The sequence below is a fragment of the Gavialis gangeticus genome, unplaced genomic scaffold (assembly GCF_001723915.1).
Source record: "Gavialis gangeticus isolate Ggan-Ray unplaced genomic scaffold, GavGan_comp1, whole genome shotgun sequence".
NCBI lineage: Eukaryota > Metazoa > Chordata > Crocodylia > Gavialidae > Gavialis > Gavialis gangeticus.
In genome coordinates, this window is record NW_017729031.1 from 117,297,819 (window position 1) to 117,320,563 (window position 22,745).

Sequence of the window (22,745 nt, forward strand, 5' to 3'; positions counted from 1 at the left end):
CCCCCCCCCCCCCCCCCAGCAGGTGCTGATGTCTTCAAGGGCACCTTGAAGGTAGGTGCCCAGTCTCCCTCACTTCCTTATTTTAATCCAACTGGATTTATATACAGCAAAAGGAGGATTTTGCTATATAACAATAGCCCTGGAAAAAGCGATGATTGTCCCTGACGCGTGATCGTCCCTGATGCAGCAGGGTTGCAACCACGGCCACGGTGATCTCTGTGCTGTGTTGGAAAGTGCAGCTACAAACTACTGTAGTAGCATAGTGGAAAGGAAGTGCAACATCCCTGCTTGGTGGCATGGACCAAACCTCACAGGAGACTGGCATCTTCCTCTGAGGAACAATTTTGTTGCACTTGTTTTAATGAAATGTTCCACATCTCCTTCAGAACCATGCCCCCCCAAAATGCAATAGCCCCTTCCCCCTCTTCACATTGCCACTAAGGTGAGAAGAGCCCCAAGCAGTCCCCACGGCACAGAGCTGTAAAGGAACTTGCAGTCTGTGAGCTAATACAAGTTTTACAGTAGTGGTTCTCAATCTTTTTTAGACTTGAGGTATCCCCTAATTAGAATCAAGGCACTAGGAAAATGCCAGCTCAGTTTCCAGTGCTTTTTTTTTTTTTTTGGACAATGCCAAAAAAAACAGCAATTCTTCTCCTGCAAAGAACTCAGAAGGCCCACAACAGATCAGAATAGTTTGGACACTATAGATCCTTATTGGAAAACTGGATATATTTTATGAATTTTGTGGGTGATTGCACACTTAACGGTACCCCATGACACTCTTAAAAGGATCTCAGGGCCAATGCACCCTGGTTAAGAATCGCTGCTCTATGGGTTTAGATAAGGGATGGGTCATCATCAGGCAGCAACTCCTTCCTCACCAAAGGAAGAGACTTGTTAAGACCACCCTGAAGGGGAATCCTTTACCTTGATAAGTCATGGCTCATCAGTGGCACTCAGTACCCTGCCCAACCCTGCAGACGTGGGTTTGGCCTGTGCATTATTTCATACAGGACACACAAAGGGAAAGGAGCTTCCGCCAGGGTCCTCAGCCACAAAGCCGTGGTGGCACAGGATGTCTTCTCTCTGGCCTCAGAAACGCAACACTGTGTGTTGCCTCTCAGCAGCTCAACCTCATCCAGTGCAAGAGACCACAGGGGTTTTCTGATACTGTTACCACCTTCAGGAAGGGCATCACCTACAGCCGCCTGATCCAAAAAACAAAGGGCAGATCCTTGTTAAATCCCCAGTCCTAACTCTCCTGCTGTGGAAGCAGGTCTCTGTGCATTCTTAGCCCTATACCTTCTCTCCATATCTTCTCACCTCAGACCTTCTCCCTGTGATATCAACCTCATCTTGTCAGTAGCCATTCACTTTGAGGTTGAGGGGCTCTGTTGAATGAACTTCCAGGACTGAGAACCCCATGGCATTTAGCTTAGGGGAAAGTTTGCTGTTTTCACTGTCTGGCTGACAGCCCTGGAGACATCTTTACACCTGTCATCTTCCATTAACGCCACCTCTTCTCAAAGCAAAAGGTCTAGGAATTTAACACTCCTACAAAAATGTATTTACCATTTACCCCAGAACCCAGTTTTAGTTAGTTTTCCCTATGTGCCACATTAAACATGTCCCAAAGCAAATCACCTGGGGTCTCAGGAGTATGTTAAAACCTAAACACTAGTTAAATGCTTGTTCAACTTGTATGCAAGTCCCAGTCCAGGCAAATAAGAACCTATTAGCAATGCAGCTTCCCTCACTCCCTGTTTGTCTCCCTTGCTAGCCCAAGGGCCCTGAAGCCTAATCCTGATATAGGAAGTAAACAGACAACAGTGGAGCATGTTGCCTTCTGGCTATTCTGTGCTTGCCAGAGCCCACTGAGAAGGTGCTAAATAACAGGATAGTGTCTTAATTTAGAGCAGAATAGCTATTCCAGAATAAGTATCTCCATAGGGTACTATTTCCCCTTAACTGCATAGACAAGTCCTGACTCCCAGCTCTCAAACAGCCCCAGAACCTTGGGCTGGACAAAACCAAGGATCAGGACCATTTATGTTCCTTTGAAGTTTGGAAAAATTTTGAGGGTCCATTTTCAGCAGTGATGCAAACACAGGGCATGACAGATTGGTGACAGGTCAGGCCAGAGGAACATGGTCAGGACTAGTGCACATGTTCTCAAGCCTTGTAGCCTCTATCCAAGAGCAGAGTGAAGGTAAAAACAGTTGTGGGGTTTATCCCAGGTCTGATTGCCCCAGGCTTTGACTCTCATCAAAACAGGCGTGGGACGGTCATTTATACATGCCACTTGAATGGCAATGAACTCAAATTAACCCTGATTGTCCTGGGGGAAAAAGTGTCATCTTGTGGTGCAAACAGAAGTTGCCCTTTGTGTCTTCATAAAAAATTTCATGGTGGCATCAGTTGCAAGCAAACAGATGTCCTTACTTTTTCTTGCATTCCAGATACCTAAAATATGTTATTCCTTTTAACAGTCTGTTACTCCTTAGAACAAAGGATGCCTGCTTGCTAGGCATGATTCCCACAGCCCAGGGTTGCCTATGCTCTCCAGTCACCCTAAGAAGATGATTCCAGTGCTAATCACCCAACCTAGGCTGATGCAAATAATTCACTTTTTTTTACCCTAAACTACAGTGCTCTGTGGCTCACTAGCACATCTGGCTTGCAGATGCAGGAACACTTGTACAGGACTTGCACAAACTGCAGTAACGCAGAACAAGCAGCCTGCAAAAAGCAGGCTTCTTCAAATGAACATTTACAACAAAGGAAAGTAAATCCTGTATTGCACTGATTCTGAGTCAGGGTGCTACAGCACTCCACACTGCCTCGAGATCCTTCCAAGGGTGCTCTGGGGTGCCACACAATGTTAGCAATGTCAGGTGTGCAAACAGGATTCACAAGATAAACCCTTAAAATTTAAAATGGAAATCCATAGAGTTAAAAACATTCTGCCCTGCTGTGGACTTTTTGGGTTCTCACTCCTGTTATTTTTCTGTACCCAAAACAACAAATGACAACTAACAGCTGGCACTTTCCTAGAGGTGTCTTGAATCTATTCAGGCCACTCTCCAGTCCACCCATGAGCGCCTGAGGTTATAAAAGGTTAAGAACCACTGCTCTATCTGAAAGTGGAGACTGTTCAAGTGGCTTGGCTCTTATTTGCATGCACTGCTGCCTTCTACTGGCAATGCTAGGAACTTCTTGAGTATACTAATATTTGTATTAGTATAGCACTGAGATGATCTGGCCATTCGTTAGGGACTCATGGTGTTATGCATTGTACAACACAGAACAAACAAGCCTCTAAGAGCTTGGAGCCTAAGACTAAAACAAGAGACAACAGACAGAAGCAGACCACTCCCTTGTTATTTACCCTCACAGTTTTATGCCTTGACTTCTAACTTTTGATGGTTGAGCTACTAATGATCTGAGATTTTTTTGCTTAAATTAGGAAATCCTGTGGATGGATTTGCTCTGAACAAGAAACCGGGTTGTTCCTGGTCCCAAAGCTGTTTTGCCAGCAACTTTTTACCACCCTTCTTAGGCAAAGCTTATATTTGCTTGACTTTTTATTCTTCACCTGGAACTTTTAATGGCTGGACTGAGCAGTTCACTCGTTGATGTCTGCCAACATGGGATGCTAAAAACGTAATTCTTTATCTGGACCCTAATTGTTTGGGGTACAAACCATATATAAAATGGTCCAGGCCAGCAGGCAAGATCAGATCCAGTTTAAATGAGCTTTGTCCTTCTTGACATGCTACACAGAAGGTGTATCTACACATGCAATTAATGTGAAAGAATAAACTCCAGTGCAGTTTGTGCCAGCGTTCATTGCTCCCAGGTGTTCCATTTGCATGTGCACTCAGGACTGCAGCAAGTTAAGCCGGTCAGAGCAGCCCCGGCTGGCAGGGGACCAGGGGAATAAGCCTGCCAAACTGGGGCTGCTCCAAAGTGGCTCAACATGCTACGGAGGGGCTGGCTGGGGCACGAGGGTGCTCCACATGTGTTGCAGTGCACTAAATAATGCCGCCACCACGAAATAGTATTTGTGTTTACAAGTACTAGCCTACGGCAGAGTTAATAGTTTACTGCAGCCTAATAGGGCCGGGCATATAGATGCTGAGACTTTACTGCATAGCTCATTAGGCAGCTACACTGTAAACATCTCGTGTACACGTGCCCAGAGATAATTTTCTGATTCTGCCACCTATAAAGCGTCTAATAACCTCTGTGATGTCCATAGCAGATGTAACCTCTAGGCCAGCAATTCTCAACCCCAGATCATGACCCAAATGAAGGTTGAGGGGGCAATGCCAGTGGCGCCACACACAAAAAACAAGCTGCGCCCACTCAGCCGCTCAGAGCCCATGGCACATATGGGACTTAGCAGAAGCCCATGCCGACATGCCAGTGAGGTCAAGACAGCTCATTGCACACACAGCATACAGCCAACATGGGGCTCAAATGTGCTGCTGTACACCCCAAGATACACTCCTGTTCTTCTTAAGACCTTATTAAGGGCTAATCAGATCTTAAGAAGAACAACTTGAAGAGCAAGCCAGTCATTGGTGAAATTTCTTCAGACCTTTAGACCAAATCAAGAAGGGGTGAGGGGAAGGGAAAGACATCACAATTTTGTTGGGATATTTTGCTGAAAGAGAGTGAGCGAGCAGAAGTCACCTTGGTAGAAGAAAGGGAAAAACTGGGGGAAGGGCATATGAATCCTTCTCAACTGCAAGAGACGTAGCAAGCGACAGCCAGTGGCCAGTCATGGGCAAGATGTCCAGATCTTCCAAATGTAAGAGCCAGCCCAAGAGAGTTGGAGGTTCGGGGAAAATCATATAAAGGCTTGTCCACCCTGAGAAATCAGAGCTAGGCCGCAGTGGAAGTCAACACAGCACTAAACACAACTGTGCCGAAGGGAACTGAGCATGGTCAACCCCTCCACCCCAAACAGCAGACACCATGTCTAAGAAGGGTCATTGTCCACAATGTCTGAGAGGCATGGTCCAACACAGGGCCATTCAACTTCTAGGTGGCTGGGGGCTGCAAACCCCTTGGGTTGCACTAGCAGGGACCATGCCAGCAGGGACCATGGTCCCTGGGGGCTGCACCCTACATTGCACTCTACACATCCTTGCTGCTGCTCCTTGCACCCCTCTGTTGCCCTGTGCATCTGGGTGTCCCTCCCCTCCCCGCTGCACCCCATGCCCTCCTGCTGCACTGGGTGCAGGGTGCCTCTCTGATGCACTATGTGCCACCTCCTGCTGTTCCTTGCACTTCCCCATACGCATTGCACCATATGGCCAAACTCACCCTTAGCTCCCCAGGGATGAGCTCCCCCACTGCCCTCCACTGCACTGCCCCACTCAGACATGAGGGCTGCAGAGTCCCCCAGCACTGCAGAGTGTGCCACATCCTTCTGTCCTGGCCTGCCCTACCACCTGGGTAGGAGCAAAAGGGGGAAGCTGGAGGGGAGCCACAGCAGCCACTGCTCATCTCACCAGCAGTTTTGTAATTCCTGGACAGCCCCCTGGGATGAAGGTGGAGGATAGAGCCTTGTCATTTTGCCTGTGGAGCTGCCCAACATTTGGAAATTTGGTGGTGGGATGTGTGATGGCAGCTGCAGCTCCCAGAACCACAGCAACAACATTACCTCTGCTTGACATTTATTTCCAGTCCTGTGGGCAGTCCCACTGGCCAGATAGCAAGGGCCCCGCACTCCAGCTGCAGTCCACAGACTGGCCCTGTGTAGGCTGGATGCATTTGACACCCTGTCTTAGAGGAGTGACACTCAGGAGCCACATGAACAGTGAGTGTTAATGGAAAGCTATGAACAGACATTGCCAAGTGAACCAGATCAGCTATGCCAGAATGTTTCCCTGCACAGCTCATCCACTTCATTGGGCAAAACAGATGTTACCCATTAACCTACAGGGTTGGGGCCCTGCCGCTCCCAGAGGACTCCAAGATGAACATGAGTCATCAGTGTGACAAAGTGATCAATAAAGCCAACTGCACTTTATCATGCATTACCAGGTGCATGACAAACAAGTCCAAGGAAGTGATACTTCCCCTGTATGTGGCACTTATCAGGCTGCAGTTGGAGTAATGCATCCAGTTTTGGGTGTCACACTTCAAGAGGGGTGTGGACAACCTCGAGAGAGTTCAGCAGAGGCCACTCATATGGTTGGAGGCCTGCAGGCAAAGCCCTACAAGGAGAGATTGAGGACCCCAGATCTCTTCAGCCTCCACAAGAGAAGGTTGAGAGAGGATCTTGTGGCCACCTATAAGTTCATTGGGGGCAGGGGGCAGCAAGGAATAAGGGATGCTCTGTTTACCAGGGCACCCCTTGGAGTCGCTAGGAACAACGGCCACAAACTAACGGAGAGCAGATTTAGGTTAGAAGGAACTTCTTCACAGTAAGGGTTGCCAAAATCTGGAATGAGCTTCCACGGGAGGTAATGCTCTCCCCTACCTCGGGGGTCTTTAAGAGGAGGCTGGACATGCACCTTTCCTGCCCAGGGCAGGGGGTTGGACTTGATTTACTGAGGTCCCTTCCAACCCTAACATCTATGAACCTATGAAAAAAACCCAAATCCTTGAATAACATTTTCTGCATAATGTTATTTCCAGTTTGGAAGCCACAATCTGAATATTGATCTTATAATACCTCCCTCCTCCCCCACTCCCAACAAATACGCCACAGATATGGGCTCCTGGCAGGTTCAGCAGACCCTCCTACCACATTTGGCTAGGTGCAATCTCACCTGATTTGTAGTTTTAGGGTAATCTGATAGAATATTAAAGCTACTTGAAAATTTTTATCAACAAATATTTAATTGTTTTTTAAAAAGAAAAATGGCTTTTTGAATGCTATAAAAAAGTCATTTAAATATATTTAGTGGTGTTCAATGTTTTTCAGAGTTGCAGAAAAATTATTCAAAACCAAAGTATCTTCAGATTGAATGAACTGGAAGCAAACCTTCTGAGTTTGTAGAGAGGGAGAACCAAATTACATGAGAGTCAAGCTCCAAAGCTGCAATCTTTTTTGTTTGAAATGGATTTAAAATGAAAATGTTTATTTTAAATCACGGATTGGCAACCTACAGCCTGCAGGCCAAATCCAGCCTGCAAAGAGCTTGGGACTGTTGAGTGACTGTTTGCTCCAGGCTGCAGCAGAAGATTAGGGCAGGGGAAGGGAATTGGGAGCTTGCAGGAGAGGCTGCCCCAACCCTGGGCACTAAATTTAAGGCACTCACTCACCTTCATTACCAAATCTGCCATTCTTACTTGGTGTTGGCCATATTTATTGGTGGCATTCAGTAATCAGAGGCTGTTTTAGGAGGGCATGTGTAGAATCAGGAGCCCACAGCATCAGCTGGGTCACATGTGATGCCCATAGTTGTAAAGCTGCCAAGCCCAGTTTCACACAATTAGGTTAGGAAACTATGAAACTACAAACTTTTGTTTCAGTTCATTTTTTTTTTCCTTTTGCAGAAAGGAATTACCATTCTTCAGCCAGCCCTGTCAATAACAGGGTGGTTGTTTTTAAGTGGGATTTGGGGAAGAGGGGGGGGTGTTAAATAATGTCAGGCTTTATGCGGAATCTAGAACAATGATTTTCAATTTAATGCAGACTGTAATACTGTAGTCCAGTGTTGCATTTATTGTTAAGCTGTGGGCCAAGTGTATCTTCTTGGTCCAAGCCACATAACCATCAACCGCTAGAAGAGGCTGGATGCCTACCTGGCTGGACTCATTTGAGTCCCGTTGTTGTTTTGGGGTTTTGTTGTTCTCCCGCACTGGCGGGGGGGCGGGCTAGAAGAACTACTATGTCCCTTCCGACCCTTAATCTATGAAACTATGAAACCGCACCAGTATTCTTAGCTACTTTGCTTCTTCTAGGAATGGATTAAAAACAAACAGACACATCATTTAGGTTTTTCTTTTCTTTATTTTTAAAAATGAAACAGTGGAGTAAAGCGGTTTGTGGCAAAACCTAGCTGGAAGAAAAATGGAGCCCACGTCCATCCATAATCACAACTCCAGATCTGAGCCAACTAACCTGCCTCACAAAAGTACAAGGTAAAGAACATGGATTAGAAGAGGGAGTTGGGGGGAGGGGAGGGACAGGGAAGTGGAAAGATTGAAAATAAACAATCAACTGAAGGGAAGAAAAATATCATTACAGTAAAGTACAACTTTTAGAGGAAGATCTGAAATTGCATTGGATCAGCGAGTGGGAGGGGATGCAGCACTCTGATCAGCAGCACATCCACCACTCTGATGCACTAGAAGATGTTAGCAATTCCCTACAACCTGCAACTTCAGGGAGGAAGAAATACAGAAAAACATGGTATCCAGCTTGGGGGTTCCAAACCAGGATAGTTTACAATGCTGATTAGTTCTACCTCTCTACGTGTGCACATCCAATTGTCCTCATTTTGAGATGATCAAAGTTACTTTCATTACACAAAACTTTTCTGTTCGGTTTTTTGCTTTTTATAATCTGCCTCTCACTGCTTTGTGTTTAACTCATCCTGTAAACCAACCCGAACAGACTGTGATGGCTGCTAGTCAGTTGATTTTACCGAAAATCTCTCTCAATTTTAATGCACATTATTTGGGGTATAAAGGCACAACCATGCATTGGATCCAGCTGGCAATGAAATACTGGTGTATGCAAAAATAATACAGATGCATAAGTGACTAGTTGTCATTCTAACAAAGTGTAGGTACTACACTGAGGAAGAGGAGAGGGTAGAAGTTGTACTGCTGACAGAAGTAAATATCAAGTTAAAAGGGAAACAAAACAAAAGGTAATGGAAGAAAGAGCTTTTAAAAGAAAATCAGTCAGAACCAAAAAATTTAGGACTGCTGAGGTTTGGAACTTTTACAACTAATGAACATTTTAAAGTGAAAAGTAAGCCCATAAATTCTATTTTTTTAAAGAACACTTTTCTTTGGAAAAAGAGAGTATTTTTTCCCCTACACTACAGCATGTGGAGTTGCCACTACCTATTTTTAATCTATTGTCACTAAGAGGTAGATAAACAAAAATGAATTGGTTATATATAAAGGTCATGCCCCCTTGTTTGACATGCAGTGAAGCTAACAGACTCCAAGGGCACTGGCCAGTGAGGGCTTTCAGGAAAAGCTGGAGGCTTCACGTGGGAGGGAAGGGGCTGTTTGGTGAAGAGTTAAGCTACAAACCTGTAGGATATTTTAACTCAGTGGAACAGATCTGATTGAAGTGAAAGTGTCAGATTGAAGGGAAAAGGGGGACCAATTTATTCTCGAAACCAATGAATTTTATCTGCAGATGAATCTGAGGGCACTGGAAATACACAAATCTGATTTCATTTGTTGCTTTAATACAAACCATTAAACCATTAAAAAAATAACTGATGTTTGCTATGATTTACATCCCATGCAATCCCACTGATTTCCTGGGACGTTAAATCAAAAGCAATTTTAGTCTTAAAGAACCTAAAGCATATTTCACCATGCATACAATTTGATTTACTTTTCCAACTATGGTCTATCTAGATTGTGAAAACAGACTAGTCGGTTTCAGCATGATGGACAGTCAGTTTCATTTCCCCCCCTAACAGGATTTTGCCACCTTCAGGTGGTGAAATATCAAAAAGAAAAACCCAGTGTCCTGCACATTTCCACTGGGATTTAAATTTTTAAAAAGTATCTTTGGAAACACTTCAGATTTGGCCAAAAATGGTTTTCTTTATGTGATAAAGCCTAATCTTTGGGCCTGGATACCCCTGACACAATCCCTTTTATTGTTCGCTGTTGCCAATCACTGATACTTTGCTAGTGCAGCACAGCAACACGTTCCACATCAAATAACCACCTCTTCTGTCTCTGCAGCTGTGAATACAGGGATGAACAAATTCATTCTTGTGACAAAAAGGCCACAAGTTCATTCCCCCTCCCCAGATGAGTTTTGGAAGCAGCTCCCAGTTTTGCCCAGTCTGTGCCTGAAGCCACTCCTATCATGTCACAAGCCACCACATGTCAGAGAGGTATTAATCGTGAACAAAAATTTAAAATTCTGTAATGTACAATAAAGCAGCAGGGTTCAAATGCACATTTAAATTAGCGATGGGCCGACTTTTAAGGGGTTTCACTGATCGCCCTACCGGCCAATGTCTATCTGAAGCTTATCTGAACCTTGGGGGCCCTATCTACACCATGCTTAGTGTCCTGCCCTCTCCCGCTAGTCCTGGCTCCCTCACATCTGCTGCCATCACCTTGAGGAATGGGAGTGGATTTGGCAGAATGCTTGCCCTCTACTCCCAGGCTTCTTCCAGGGAGTAGAGAGGATGGTGCCTCCCCCCTTATTCCCAGTCCTTCTCTGAAGGACAGCTTTATCCAAGCTCTGTTGCAGGAGCTACAGAACCTGGTGTTGGGAATCTTCAAACTTGTCTGCAATGGCTTTCAAAGATCCTAATGGGTACCAAATTATGGAAAATCCCTTGTTGGGGTGGGGGTAGTAGGATCCTTCCCCCCACCTACCTTTTCCTGTGAGATGAGAGGGATCTGATAGAGTTTGGGCTTTCATGGTAGCCCCATGCTGCAAAACCCTCGGGCACCCTGAGGCTCACCCTCCCATGCCTCCCTCTAGAGGAAGTACCAAGCACACCAGAGCTGGGAGGAGTTTCCTGATAGGACTCATTAAAGACCAAACTCCCAACACGTGAAGCGGAAACACGTGAAGCGGAGGAACTCCCCTTGGTGCCCCAACTCTGCCAGGAAAAAGATTCAGTGATGTACAGGAACCCAAGCACGGACTCTCCTCCAGGAATCCTTCCACTACAGGTGACTGAGGGAGAGATCCTCACCTGATCTTTCAAGGAGAGGTTCTAGTCAAGGCTTATTTCTGAGGATGGGCGAAGCTGCAGGGTGGATACACTCATCCCCCCAACCCCATCTTTCAAATCAAATCTTATTGTAAGGTTTGAGGTAGTTTGCACATGTAAGTTTCAAGCTTGCAGCACCTGCATGTTCTCGAGAAGAAATGATTCGAGAGCCTCTCGCTTATTTTATTCTGCTCTGGATTTTACAAACTATGTGAGTTATTTAAGAAAACAACCAACCAACCAAACAAAACAAAAAGCCCGATTCAGTCGAATCGTGGTGAATTATCTTTCTTTCTACATGATCCTATTATAGCTTGATCCAAAGCCCACTGCAGTCCTTCCTTTGACTTCCCTGGGTTTGGGATCAGAACTTAAGACTGGGATTTTCAGAGGAGTTAGACATACAGGCCGATACCTTGAAAGATTACCAGCAAGTCTCAGTGCTGCTGTTTTTGGGTGCTCAACCTGAGACAAAGTGGCCTGACATCCTGAAAGCAGGAAATCCTGCCCTCTGAAAACCAGACCCTTTCAAGGTTTCCCAGCTGGGGATCCCCAAACAGGGCATCTGAAATCACTGCTGCTTTGGACAACTTTTGGTCCCACCTCCCAGAGGACCTGAGGGTCCAACTCCCTTTAACTTCTTTTTGAAAATCCCATTCAGAAATTACGATAGCACTGCTGATATATTCATAGGCCAACTGTTTCGTTTACTCCTTCTGAACTGATCTCGAGAAGAGAGCACATTAGGATTGAAATAAGGTTTATGTGCCCTCTCAGGAGAATATGTTTCACAGGATCACACCGATTTCATTTAAAAAGAAAAATCTTCTTGGTTACTATGTGTTTCAAAAACAAGCAAGTTCCAAAATAATAAAAGTCTAGGTTGCATGTACCATTTTAAGGGAACAGTAAGGCAGATCCTATATTTAAAAAACAAACAAAAAATTAAATTAAAAGAAGTGTCTTCAACTGTCTTATACCAAGTCTGCGTTTCTGATATTTTTTTCAGAATCTAAAAATAATCAAAATATTTGGAACTAGAAGTTACCAAAAAAAAAAAAAAAAGGATTCTTTTCTGGTACTGATTAACTATGTTACTAACTTTACTGCTTTTTCGTTTTGTGCTAAAGAAACAAAACAAAACAAAACAAAAAACCTAATGCCCAGGAAACATAAATGTAGCTTAGAGGCAGTTTCTTTTAATATTTACACTGAATTTTAGTCTGTTTTGACTCCTTAAAAACCTTCCAAGTGTGTCAATTTGGTTAGGTTGCAATTACCACTGCCAGCGAGGGAGCATAATCTCTGTCATAGCTACTGAACCACATATATGCATTTATAATGGCTGAGAAGGTGTTCAGAGCTTGGAAGAGAAAGCTATTATGCAAGCCAGGTTAGCTGTTTTTGCGCTTTTCTCCAGCTGAATGGCAAGGCAAGATTATGATAGCACTAGGACTAGGTAAAACCAAAAAATAACCATATAGATACTGTCATTGGAGTTAGTTCTAATCATAATACTTTGCACTGCATATGGCACTGAGGATCGCAAAGTGCTTCAAAAACATTAATTCATTAATCCTCACAACAGCCCTGTGAGGTAGGTAAGTAGCATTGTCCCCATTTCACAGAGGGATAAACTGAGGCACAGAGACATGACTTTTGCCCCAAGGCCATAAAGCAAGTCAGTGGAAGAGCTGAGGAAACCAAACCCTGCATTCTAGCCACAGAACATGCTGCCTTCCTAAGTTAAACTCTACATCTCGGACCTACCTAACACATATCTTCTATTCTCCTCAGTGACGTTGAGTGAACCTAGACATTGCCCCGCTGACCTCCCCATTCCCTGTGGTTTGTTTATTCTCTCCATTCCTGGAGTTAATTCAGGGAACATTTTCCCCTCCCCCCCTCCCCCCACAGAATACCCCAAACCATCCAAGTTAAATCTCTTAAGGAAATGTGCATTTTTTTGAGAAAACTCTGCTGCTTCTGCTATCATAAAAATGAGGTGCCAGCTCAGAAGAAAAGATAACATTCCTTTGCTTCTCACCCTGTACAAAGCCAGCCCCTGGCTCTACATATTATGATGCTCTTGTTAACACTTCCCTTTTGATTTCACGACCAAAGATCCTGCCACTTAACAAGAGTTTCCCTTTAGGGTTCCCAGCATCTGCTGAATGATTTAATATCAACACACACAGAAACCCCGTAAGATAGGAAAGGGATGTGTGCAGATTACCTTGCTTTAAAAGGGCTATTTGATTGATGCTTGATGTTCAAATTACATTTCTGTTTGACACAAAGATAACCGATGCCTTCAACAGGCCTGCCGAGAAACTGTTCATTTTCCATTTTTTTTTCACAACTTGATGGATTCAAACTTTATTTTCTGGTTATTCATTTGTGGACTGCTTCCAGGCTTGGTCAAGTCTCTATCAGTTGATTTTACCAGCCTTTGAATACAACTCAGATAAAGGGCTATATAATTCTCTATAATCCAGAGCGCTGTTTGGAATGTACGTACGTACGTACTCGGACACGATGGCGAGGTACACAGCAAAACCAGAATAGAATAGGTATCTTCCCTCCTGGAAATGAATAGCCAAGTTGCTTTAAAGAACAACAGAAGTTTCACTACAGTTTGCATTTATGAATCTAGCTGTCTCTCTCTCTCTGCTTTCTTAACTATGTGCTTGAGAGCTTTTAATGTCATAGGGCTTAAGCAATGTATTTAAGTGCTTTCCTGAAACAGGACCTCTGGGGAAAGAGAAGTGATTAGTAGAAGACTACACAAAAGAAACTGAATTCAAATTCAGGACTTCCTTGCTCCTAGTCCTGTCCAGAAACCACTAGACAATGCTGTTCTTCCCCTGTGGAAATAAAGGTATTTTAGAGTACTGATGACTACAGCTTCATAGCACCAGACTTGGATCTCTTGAGCATATTTTAACAAACTACTTCCTGTCCTTGCAGTGGCAGGACACTGACGGTGTCCACTTCCCCCTGTACCTGTGGCAAGTGAAAGGGCATTTTTGAGGTTTCAGCCATTATGTCTGGTAGTTGTGTGTGCGGGTTTGTTCCTTAAGTTCTCAAAAGCAGGTTAGACAAACACGTCTAGTATAGTTTAGACAGGGAGGATCCTGCCTTGAACAGGGAGTGGGATAGATAACCTCCTGAGAGCCCTTCCAGCCCTACTTTTCTATGATTCTATGAAAAGAAGCTATGGGTATCAAAGAAATCCCCTTGAACTTATAGAGGCAGAATAAAAATCATCTGCCTCCTTTGTTAGTTTTATGGTGATAGCCCTTGTTATGGTAAAACACCAGACGTTTCCCTGATAAACAAACTCTAGGTATGTGGCAGGATCTTCTCAACAGAACACTGCAACAATCAGATTAACAGTACTGTGGGTTTTTTTTCCTCGATGATACAGTTTGAACCAGTTATCAAAAATGCTTGCTGTTGGAAAATACAATTATAATCACCGATGTCTGAATAAACTGTTCTATGCAAGTCCATAAAAAGTAGAGAGCCAGAGATTTAAAGAAGTAGGAGACTGTTTTTCGTAGGACAAGACGATAAATGCCCTTAAAAAAAGAGTAACATCATCCTCACCATCCTGAAATCTGTTCCGCTTTTTTCTTATGTGGGGTTTGTTACTTTCTGCCCATTTGTCACAGATGCAAAAGGGTCAGAAGTCAAGTTCCTAGCTACTAAAATCTTCCAGCTGGAAAAAGCTGGGTCTCTACACCAGTTTCTCCCCAGTTGTGCCTTGGAACAAGTGAAGCCTTTTGGAGAGATTTCTTTAATAGCCAGTAATTTTGTTTGGCTGTCCCTGTCTCTACTGAAAAAGGGTCATTACTTCTTTAAAGCTGCATACATTTAGGAGCCTGATCCAATGTCATCTGCCCACCCAGAATTCCCATTGAGCTGGAGGGGAGGTAGGGGGCATGGGACACAAGTTCGAGCTCTTTAGAATTGACTTTACGACCACTGATCTTTACAAATGACATTCTAAAAAGGGTTAATTCCTGCAGGTACAACGAAAAGTAGCAAGATGTGACTTTAAAATGTGAACCTTGGTCACTGAGATAGCCATGTTCACATCTCTCTCATTTTATTTTATTTACTTATTTATTATTTTTCCCTTGTGTGTCTGTAAAAAAATTTGGCTCCCATTTCTTTCTCTCTCTTTTTTAATTGTTTGTTTATCCTCGGTAAAACTGAGGCATTCTCTGTAAAATATTTAACAGCATCATAGTGGAGAGGATGGTTTGACACGTCCTCCATTTAGATACAAGAGGCCAAGCCATTTGGGTTGCTCAGTGAAACTCTCGGATGGCTTGGAATCACTCCCAGCTGGACAAGTTGAACCTACCAGCAAAAACTCCCTGTCCCTGACACCCCCTTTCCATGGTTGATTATAATAGCTAGGAATTATGCTTGAAAGTAAATATATTCTCCTCTTATTGCCATTAGTGGAATGTTTCTAATCCAAAGCTCTTTAACAAATTTGGCTTCCTGATTGAGCTGGGTTGAAAAAGTCTTTCCTTTCAGTAGCTTATTTAGGGGGGAAAAAATAGTATTTCCGAATCAAAAAGTTGGTGGACTGTTTGTCCTTCTTCTTGAAGAATTGCTACAGCTGTGCGCTCTTGTATCACGATGACATTATTCGCTTCGTTTGAAAAGGCCCCCAATTAGCGGCTACCATCTTTTCCACTATGTCTGAAGTTTCTGTCGTTCTCAATAGAGAGCTCATAACACTTGATTACCTGCACATAACTCCTGGCTCATAAGAAATTATGAAATGTAACTTCTCTTTTCATTAAAAAAATAAAATATTCAAGACTATCAGCTTTTATATAAAATATCAGCAAGCCCAAAAAAAAAACAATTGCTGAGGTAACTTCATACCTTGAGGTAGCTTTTTTTTTTTCTTTTCTTTTTTCTCTCTTTTCTTTTTTTTTTCCTTGTTGCTAAAACACACAGCAATACCTGACCTTTCCCCACATCATGTCGTTGTTGCAATGTTTAAAGGACAGTAACTGCTCGTGTGTTCCCTTATCAAAAATAAAACAAAAAAGAAACAAACAAAAAAACCAACAGCATGCGTTCTTGCAGCTGCATAATCCAAATTCAAAGACGGTTCTAACTATGTAGGATGCACACAGGTTTCCACTGAGGGAACCAAAGGCCTTGTCTCCACTAAAAAAGAGTAATCAGTGCAAGGATGGCTTCTGGCCCCTTGATCTCAGCCTAGAGGTCTGCAGATCACTGAATTCTGATCTTTCTCCCCTTCCTTAGGTAAACTGGGCCAGGGTCAGATCTCAGTTATTCTGCAGTATAACATGGATTCTCCATTTTCCCTGCACCCCAGGAAGTCAGTGATGCCAAAACACAGTGGGCACATCTACACGTGCATTTACATCACATTAAATTTACTGTGCAGCAAGTTACTGTGCAGTAAGCAGAAACAGGCAGGTGTCTACACGTGCAGGCTTTAAAGCGCGTTAATGCTGCATGTGGTCTGGCTTGGAACTAAAAGTTAGTCCCAAGTCAGCCCACACACACAGTGTTGCTGTGCAGTAAGGCATCTACACGTGCGTTACTGTGCGGTAACAAATTGGGCATCAAGCAGGTATCAACTTTGTACCCAAGTCAGTGTAAGTCACCACAGTTACCGCGCAATACGGGCACGCATGTGTAGATGCACATCTGTATTGCATAGTAATTTAGGTTACTGCGCAGTAAATGTGCACATGTAGACATGCCCAGTGAGTGTAAAATGGTGTTGAATCAGAGCGATCCTGCTTTACACCTATCATGCATTGATGAAAATGAACACAAGGTTTATGACAATGAATTTGCAGGCCCACTGTTCTTCACTGTGGTTCATCTGCATTGCCATCTCTAGTCTTAGTAAAACCAGTGTAAATCTTGAGAGTTCAACCACTGGCTTAATTGTTTCAGATTTACAACAGAGTAACAGAGAAGAATCTGGCCCTACCAAGGGTTTTTTGGGGCACAATACTGCTCTTCTTGAAGTCACTTGCATTGGACTTCTATTGGCAGGATTGTGCCTACAGAGCACATATCCCAGCTGGCTCTGCATTAGATGAGGTGCTGAAGTGGGCAGGGGACACAGCTATGTGTTGGGGGCTGCTTTCAGTTTATAATCCAACCAGAAGGATGTTTCAGGTGGAGACAAAGCCCTACCCTGTGTCTAAAATGCTATCACAGCAGTTACTGTCCCTTCCAAATACTCATATTTAAAAAAAAATCATTAAAATATATTTAAAATATAAAAATCCATGTAAGAGTGACTGGAATCAGTAACCATATTACATTCTTTTGATGTATACATTTGGCATTGTCTCATGGCAACAGTTGTTCTTCACACAGTAAAAAAATTTTTAAATATGAAAATTTCATTTTGCTTTTAAAAAAATTATGCCGAATTTTTGGAATCATTTTTCCTTCACTTTGAGAGAGACCAGATGGAAAGTAAAAGGTAAATCACCCCAGGAGACTGGATCTGAATCAGGATCATTGGTCCTAGAGAGCTGATAAAGCTTTTATGGGTGTTTTTATCTGTCCCTTTAGGCTGCAATTTTCCAACAGGTCTAAAGGAACCGGGTGCTCAAGTAGGTAGAGTCTGATCATGCCTAGCTCTTATTAACTGTAGATCTGCAAACACTTACCAGAAGGGAACAGTATCACAGAGGAGGAATTTGAGGCACAGGGGCATTTATCCCAGGGCACCCAGAAAGCTAAGTGACAGAGCTGGGAATAAACCCTATATCTCTGTGCCTTATTGTGGTCCTCAAATCAGCTAGACCACACTGTATTTTCCATGTGATCAGGTGATGCCAATTCCTCTCCTCATCCTAATGTCTATTTTTGGTCTGTCTTGAGGTTCAGAGTCCTGCCCATTATCAGGCACCTGGCTCCCTTAGGTACCACTGACAATCCCAGCCTTAGTGCATTTTTTTCAGATCATCTGATTATCAAACGGATGAAGGTTAAATCCTACAAAGCTGCTTTTGTTGTCGTCATCATTTAAAATGGGGAGGAATCAAAACTATTTCCCTAAGCAAACTGTATTAGTTTGCATCACTACCTAGGTGGGAGTCCCATATCTTCTCCTTTCTGCTACTGTAGAATCCAAAAAAAAGGGGACTACTTAAGTTGCCTTTACTCATGTTGGGATTTATCATCAATGGAATTAGAAACCATCCTGCCCATTGGAATTTCTACAGACTGACACTAATTTTTTTTACAGGTGACTCTTCTCTAGGAATTTTGATCAGCCAAATTTCTGTTTGTAATATGATGGCTGGAGAGTGCCCTGGGGCTCCTGATGGATGACAACAGAAATGCAAGACTGGGGTAGATTTGTAGCTCTGAAAGCTACTTAAATGAGCACCTAGGCTGCAGATGCTACATTGGGTGAAGCATAAGCCTCAATAGCTCTGTGTTGGATTTGTCAAGAGCCTGGGCTCTCGGTCGCTATGTGCTGCTCTCCAGAATCCTCACATGCACTGCAGCAGGAGTTGCTTCTTTAAGTAGCCTTTGGGGCTTAGTGATTGTAATGGCTCAAATTTGGGCGCTTTATTTTAACATAGGCATCTACCTTGGAAGCCAATCAAACTGCCTTTGACTCTCAATCCATTAATGGAAAAGTTGTCTACGGTAACTGATTCCCAGCCACTCTTAAGCCTGACTTCGGCTCGTTCCTCTTTCACGTGGTGGTGGTGTTATTGTCGCCGCTCTTATTTCCTTCGTGCTTGTGTCTGGCCGCTCTGTCCCTTCTGATGCTGCTGTTTTACCTGGGCCAGGATATCACGTATTTTCCGCTGCGCCATCTGAGGAAAGAACAGCAAAGGGCTGAAGCTGCAGTGGGGAGGGAAGCCTAGCTGTTCAGGGCATGGACCCAGAAGATAAAAAACTGGAGTGCCGCTGGCTCTGCCACTGACCCATTATATGACTGGACAAATCACTTCATCTCTCTGTGCCTCTGTGTCTCCTCCCATCCTTTGCCTATTTTGTCCATTTGAGCCTCTAAACTCCGAAGCAGAGACAGTTTCTCATTATGTGTTTATACAGTCCCAAATCTACAGTGCCTCACCTAGGCAGGGGCTCAGAGAGTTAAAGTAATACAAACAATAGTCATCAGAGTAAGAAGGAGATACAGTGGGAGAGGAGAAAACAAGAGAGGTGTTGGCTAGTTTGGGTCATCACCTACTTCAGTATGGACCAAGATTTGTAGGAGCCCAAGAAGGGGGCTCAGGAAACTTGAGCTCTGTTCCTCTCTCTGCCACTGACTCAGCATGTGACCAGGATTAAACCACTTGTACCCTGCTCCTCTTCTGCATTTGGTGTTGGGTGACTAGAGACGCTCATTCAGATCCAGGGAGCGAACATGCCTTTCCCTTCCACTGCCAGCTTGCATCATGTTCACATTGTTCTGATGGGGCCGTGATTCTCATTAAGGCCTCTGGACATTATCCCATGTTTTAATAATAATAAAACCAATAACAGTTGATGACCTTGGGCACTGCACAGGATGCCTGATGTTAGTATATGGACTTCTGGAAAGACAGTAGAGTGTGTATATTCACATGCAACACACAACTGCATGCAGTTCAGAGGACCATGCAAGTTTCCATCTACTTCCTGAGTTCTTTCTCTCTGCTTCACCCACTCCCAGCACATGCCCTGTCAGGAAAGAGCCCGGCTCGCTGTACCTGGCTGGCATAGAAGTGTCCGATGATTTTTACTATGACTTGCTCATTCTCGTCAGGAGTTTGGTCCCGCGGCACCACCACCTCTGCTGCCGTCAGGTTCTGCAGTTCGTTGACCTACAGAAAAGCAGCAGAGGTCAACCAGCTGTTGGTCCAGCAGAGATGCTTCCTAACTTTATGAAGGAATAAAAAACACCCTGCACCAGATTTTGCCATTCTCCCCTTGGCAAACAAATGCTCCCACCCAACCTCTGCTATGAATGAAGCTGAGCACTTTTAATGAAAGAGCTTTACCAAGACTGCCTTTAATGAAACATGCCTACATTACCATGTCTGAGCTTCCACTTTCCACAGGATAGGAGCAGACTCACAATACAGTTATTGCAGAACAGCAGATATGCAGTAGGCTTTCCCCTCCCCTTTTACCTCAGTATACTTTGTTTGGGCCATTACAGCCACCTCCCTGAAGGTTTCACACCTGGGAATGAGCCACCTTCCCAAGAATTTTCCCAGTCTTTCCATGGTCTCAGACCTCTCTCCATCTTCGGTTCACTTACAGTTTTGCCTCCCTTGCCAATGACTCTCCCTGCAGCTGAGGCAGGGACCCTGATGTGCGTCTCCAGCTTCACCTCTTCTTTAGGTCCAAAAAAGTTTTCCTCCTTGAGTTTACCATAAATTCGTCCTTGTGCCTGCAAAGTAGAACAGGGGAGGAATAGTGTTAAACTTGGTTTGCAATCTGTAGTAGCACCGTGTACCCACAGCTCTCATCATTCAAGATAGGGGCTTCTCCTCCTTACCCCTGGATGGGACTGGATTATCCAATCCTGCCACATTAGAAAGTGGGAGATATGTTGCTGGGATATCATAGCCATATATGCAGCTCTCTAAGCCTGGGGTTCTCAAACAGGTAGCAAAGAGATTTCAGGGGAACCTGACAAGCCTGCCCTTCCCATACTGCTAATATGAAGAGATGTCCACAAGACACAAAGACTACTAAGCCAGCTAGATACCATGGTGACCTGCACCCACATAAGTACCTCATGGAGGCAGAAGAGAGATCAACTCTTCATACATGAACGCCAACCATAAATGAATGCCAACTTGTACTTTCTTCCCCCCTTTCCCCCTGGTTCTGTCACAACAATATAGGGGCACCTCACAAAAAAGGATCCTATTTAATACAAACATTCGCACATCAGCTTTGCTCAGCCAGCATGGACTAAAGCTATTTAGGACACCAGTCCAGCACACTGGGCTACCCAAAGCTCACAGTGTATGCAACTTTTGAAGTCTGGAGCCTAGCTAACCCTGACCCAGGCCATCCTAGAAAGAGAAAAGGCAACACTGAGGTGCTCATGGAGTTCCATGGGGATCCCAAAAGAGAGACAAGTGGTGAGACAAGTACCTCAGAAAGAGGTCCTGAATTGGGAGTAAGCAGGGCACGGGCTGAGACCTAACTCTTTTGGAGACCTGGGATTTGCTGGAGAGGGAAACAAGCTTATGGGGAAATGGACCTGGAAGACATTGGGTATAGATCAGTGGTCTCCAAACTTTTTTGATCGTGCACCCCATCAGTAAAAAATTTTTGAGCATGCACCCCCAATATATGTATATTTATTTATTTATAAATTATTTATATGTACTACTCGTGTACCGTATGTGACACATGACCGTCTGACATACGGTGAGGGCGAGTGAGGGCGCCAGTGTCAATCCATATATTAAATATTAGTAAAGCTTAATTTCTTTCTTATTTTTTTTAGATAAAAAATAAATATAAATAGAAGTTCTTAGACCGAGTGAGGGCGCCAGTGTCAATCCATATATTAAATATTAGTAAAGCTTAATTTCTTTCTTATTTTTTTTAGATAAAAAATAAATATAAATAGAAGTTCTAATATTTTCTTCCCGCACCCCAATGAATCGTCTTGCGCACCCCACTTTGGAGACCACTGGTATAGATGATGACCAAATGGTTACTGATTCAACCCTTCGTCAGAGCTGTGTTCTTTCTGCCTTCCTCCTGTCCTGCTACCATCCATGGTGGTCAGATTATCCTGACCAACATGCATTAGCTTGTCAAAGACACTAATAACCAGTGACAGAAACTGCCGGACATCATCTTTCAGTTCTACAGGACTCTTCTCTGACAAACAAGGCAGGAAGGTGCAAAGCAATGATGGAGCCTCACTGTGGCTCCAGGGGTGAACTTGAGCCAGGCTCCAGACTCATGCCAAAGATTGTCAAAAGTTGACTGTTGTAAACAGGGACCTGGTCATTCAGCATGGGAGTCAAAGGCAGCTGAATATGTTACTAGTAACATCACTCCTTGCACGCCATCAGTTTGAAAAACTGGTGTGCCCTAACCACACTGGCCCACTATAGTTAGATTGACTTTATCCTTCCATAATAGTGAAAGGCACAGACATGAAGTAACTTGCTTCCAATCATGCAGTTGGCCAGTGGCAGATTTGGGCACAGAAACCTAGGAGAGGAGGGAATGTCTTGGGCCAAGTCCTGCAATCTCAGGCAGCCACCAGTGCCGGATTATGACATGCTGAAGCCCTAAGCTATGTCCAGTTTAAGAGGCCCCATATGATATAAAAATAATCCATGAAATCCATGAAAATGGATTTTCATGACATTTTAAGATGAATTATTTTTATATCTGCACAAATTTATAAATTCAATATGAATTATAACTGTGGAGCCATAGATATATATTTGTCATATTAGAATGAAAATGTCCAGGTTTTTTTTTCTTATTTAGAGGCCCCTCATATTATGAGGCCCTAAACTGTAGTTTAAGTAGCTTAAGCCTCAATCTGGCACTGGCAACCACTAACCCAAGGAGTCTTCAAAATCACCAGTTCAACCCCTCCCTCACAACTACAGTATCTAAAACACCAAGAACACCTAAACAGACACAGGTAAAAGTTGCAGGCACAAGGACTCCCAACCGGGGAGTAGTTGGTTAATGCCTGCTGAGAAGATTCTAGGAAAAGGATGCTGCCGCACACTACAGAGGAAGGCACCCACCCCAGTCCATGCCTGTCAGACCAAAAGGAAAAACAGAAGACAAGCCTGCTGACTCCCAGGCCTATGC

General features: G+C 43.9%; 1 protein-coding gene across 3 annotated transcripts in view; it reads right to left on the bottom strand.

Annotated features, from left to right (window-relative positions):
• Nucleotides 1–17,936: 17,936 nt before the first annotated feature.
• The window catches only part of IGF2BP1 (insulin like growth factor 2 mRNA binding protein 1), a 108,161-nt gene continuing 103,352 nt past the window's right edge, over nucleotides 17,937–22,745 (bottom strand). For 2 of the 3 annotated variants that reach the window (XM_019523654.1, XM_019523652.1), the window contains exons 13-15: nucleotides 20,197–20,328; nucleotides 19,643–19,756; nucleotides 17,937–18,760 (exon numbers count right to left, since the gene is read on the bottom strand). In XM_019523654.1, coding sequence (XP_019379199.1) covers nucleotides 18,668–18,760; nucleotides 19,643–19,756; nucleotides 20,197–20,328 — 339 coding nt within the window. In that variant the 3' untranslated portion in view covers nucleotides 17,937–18,667. Of the gene's footprint in view, nucleotides 18,761–19,222; nucleotides 19,487–19,642; nucleotides 19,757–20,196; nucleotides 20,329–22,745 lie in introns of those variants that run through there. The other variant, XM_019523655.1, reaches the window with a different exon arrangement.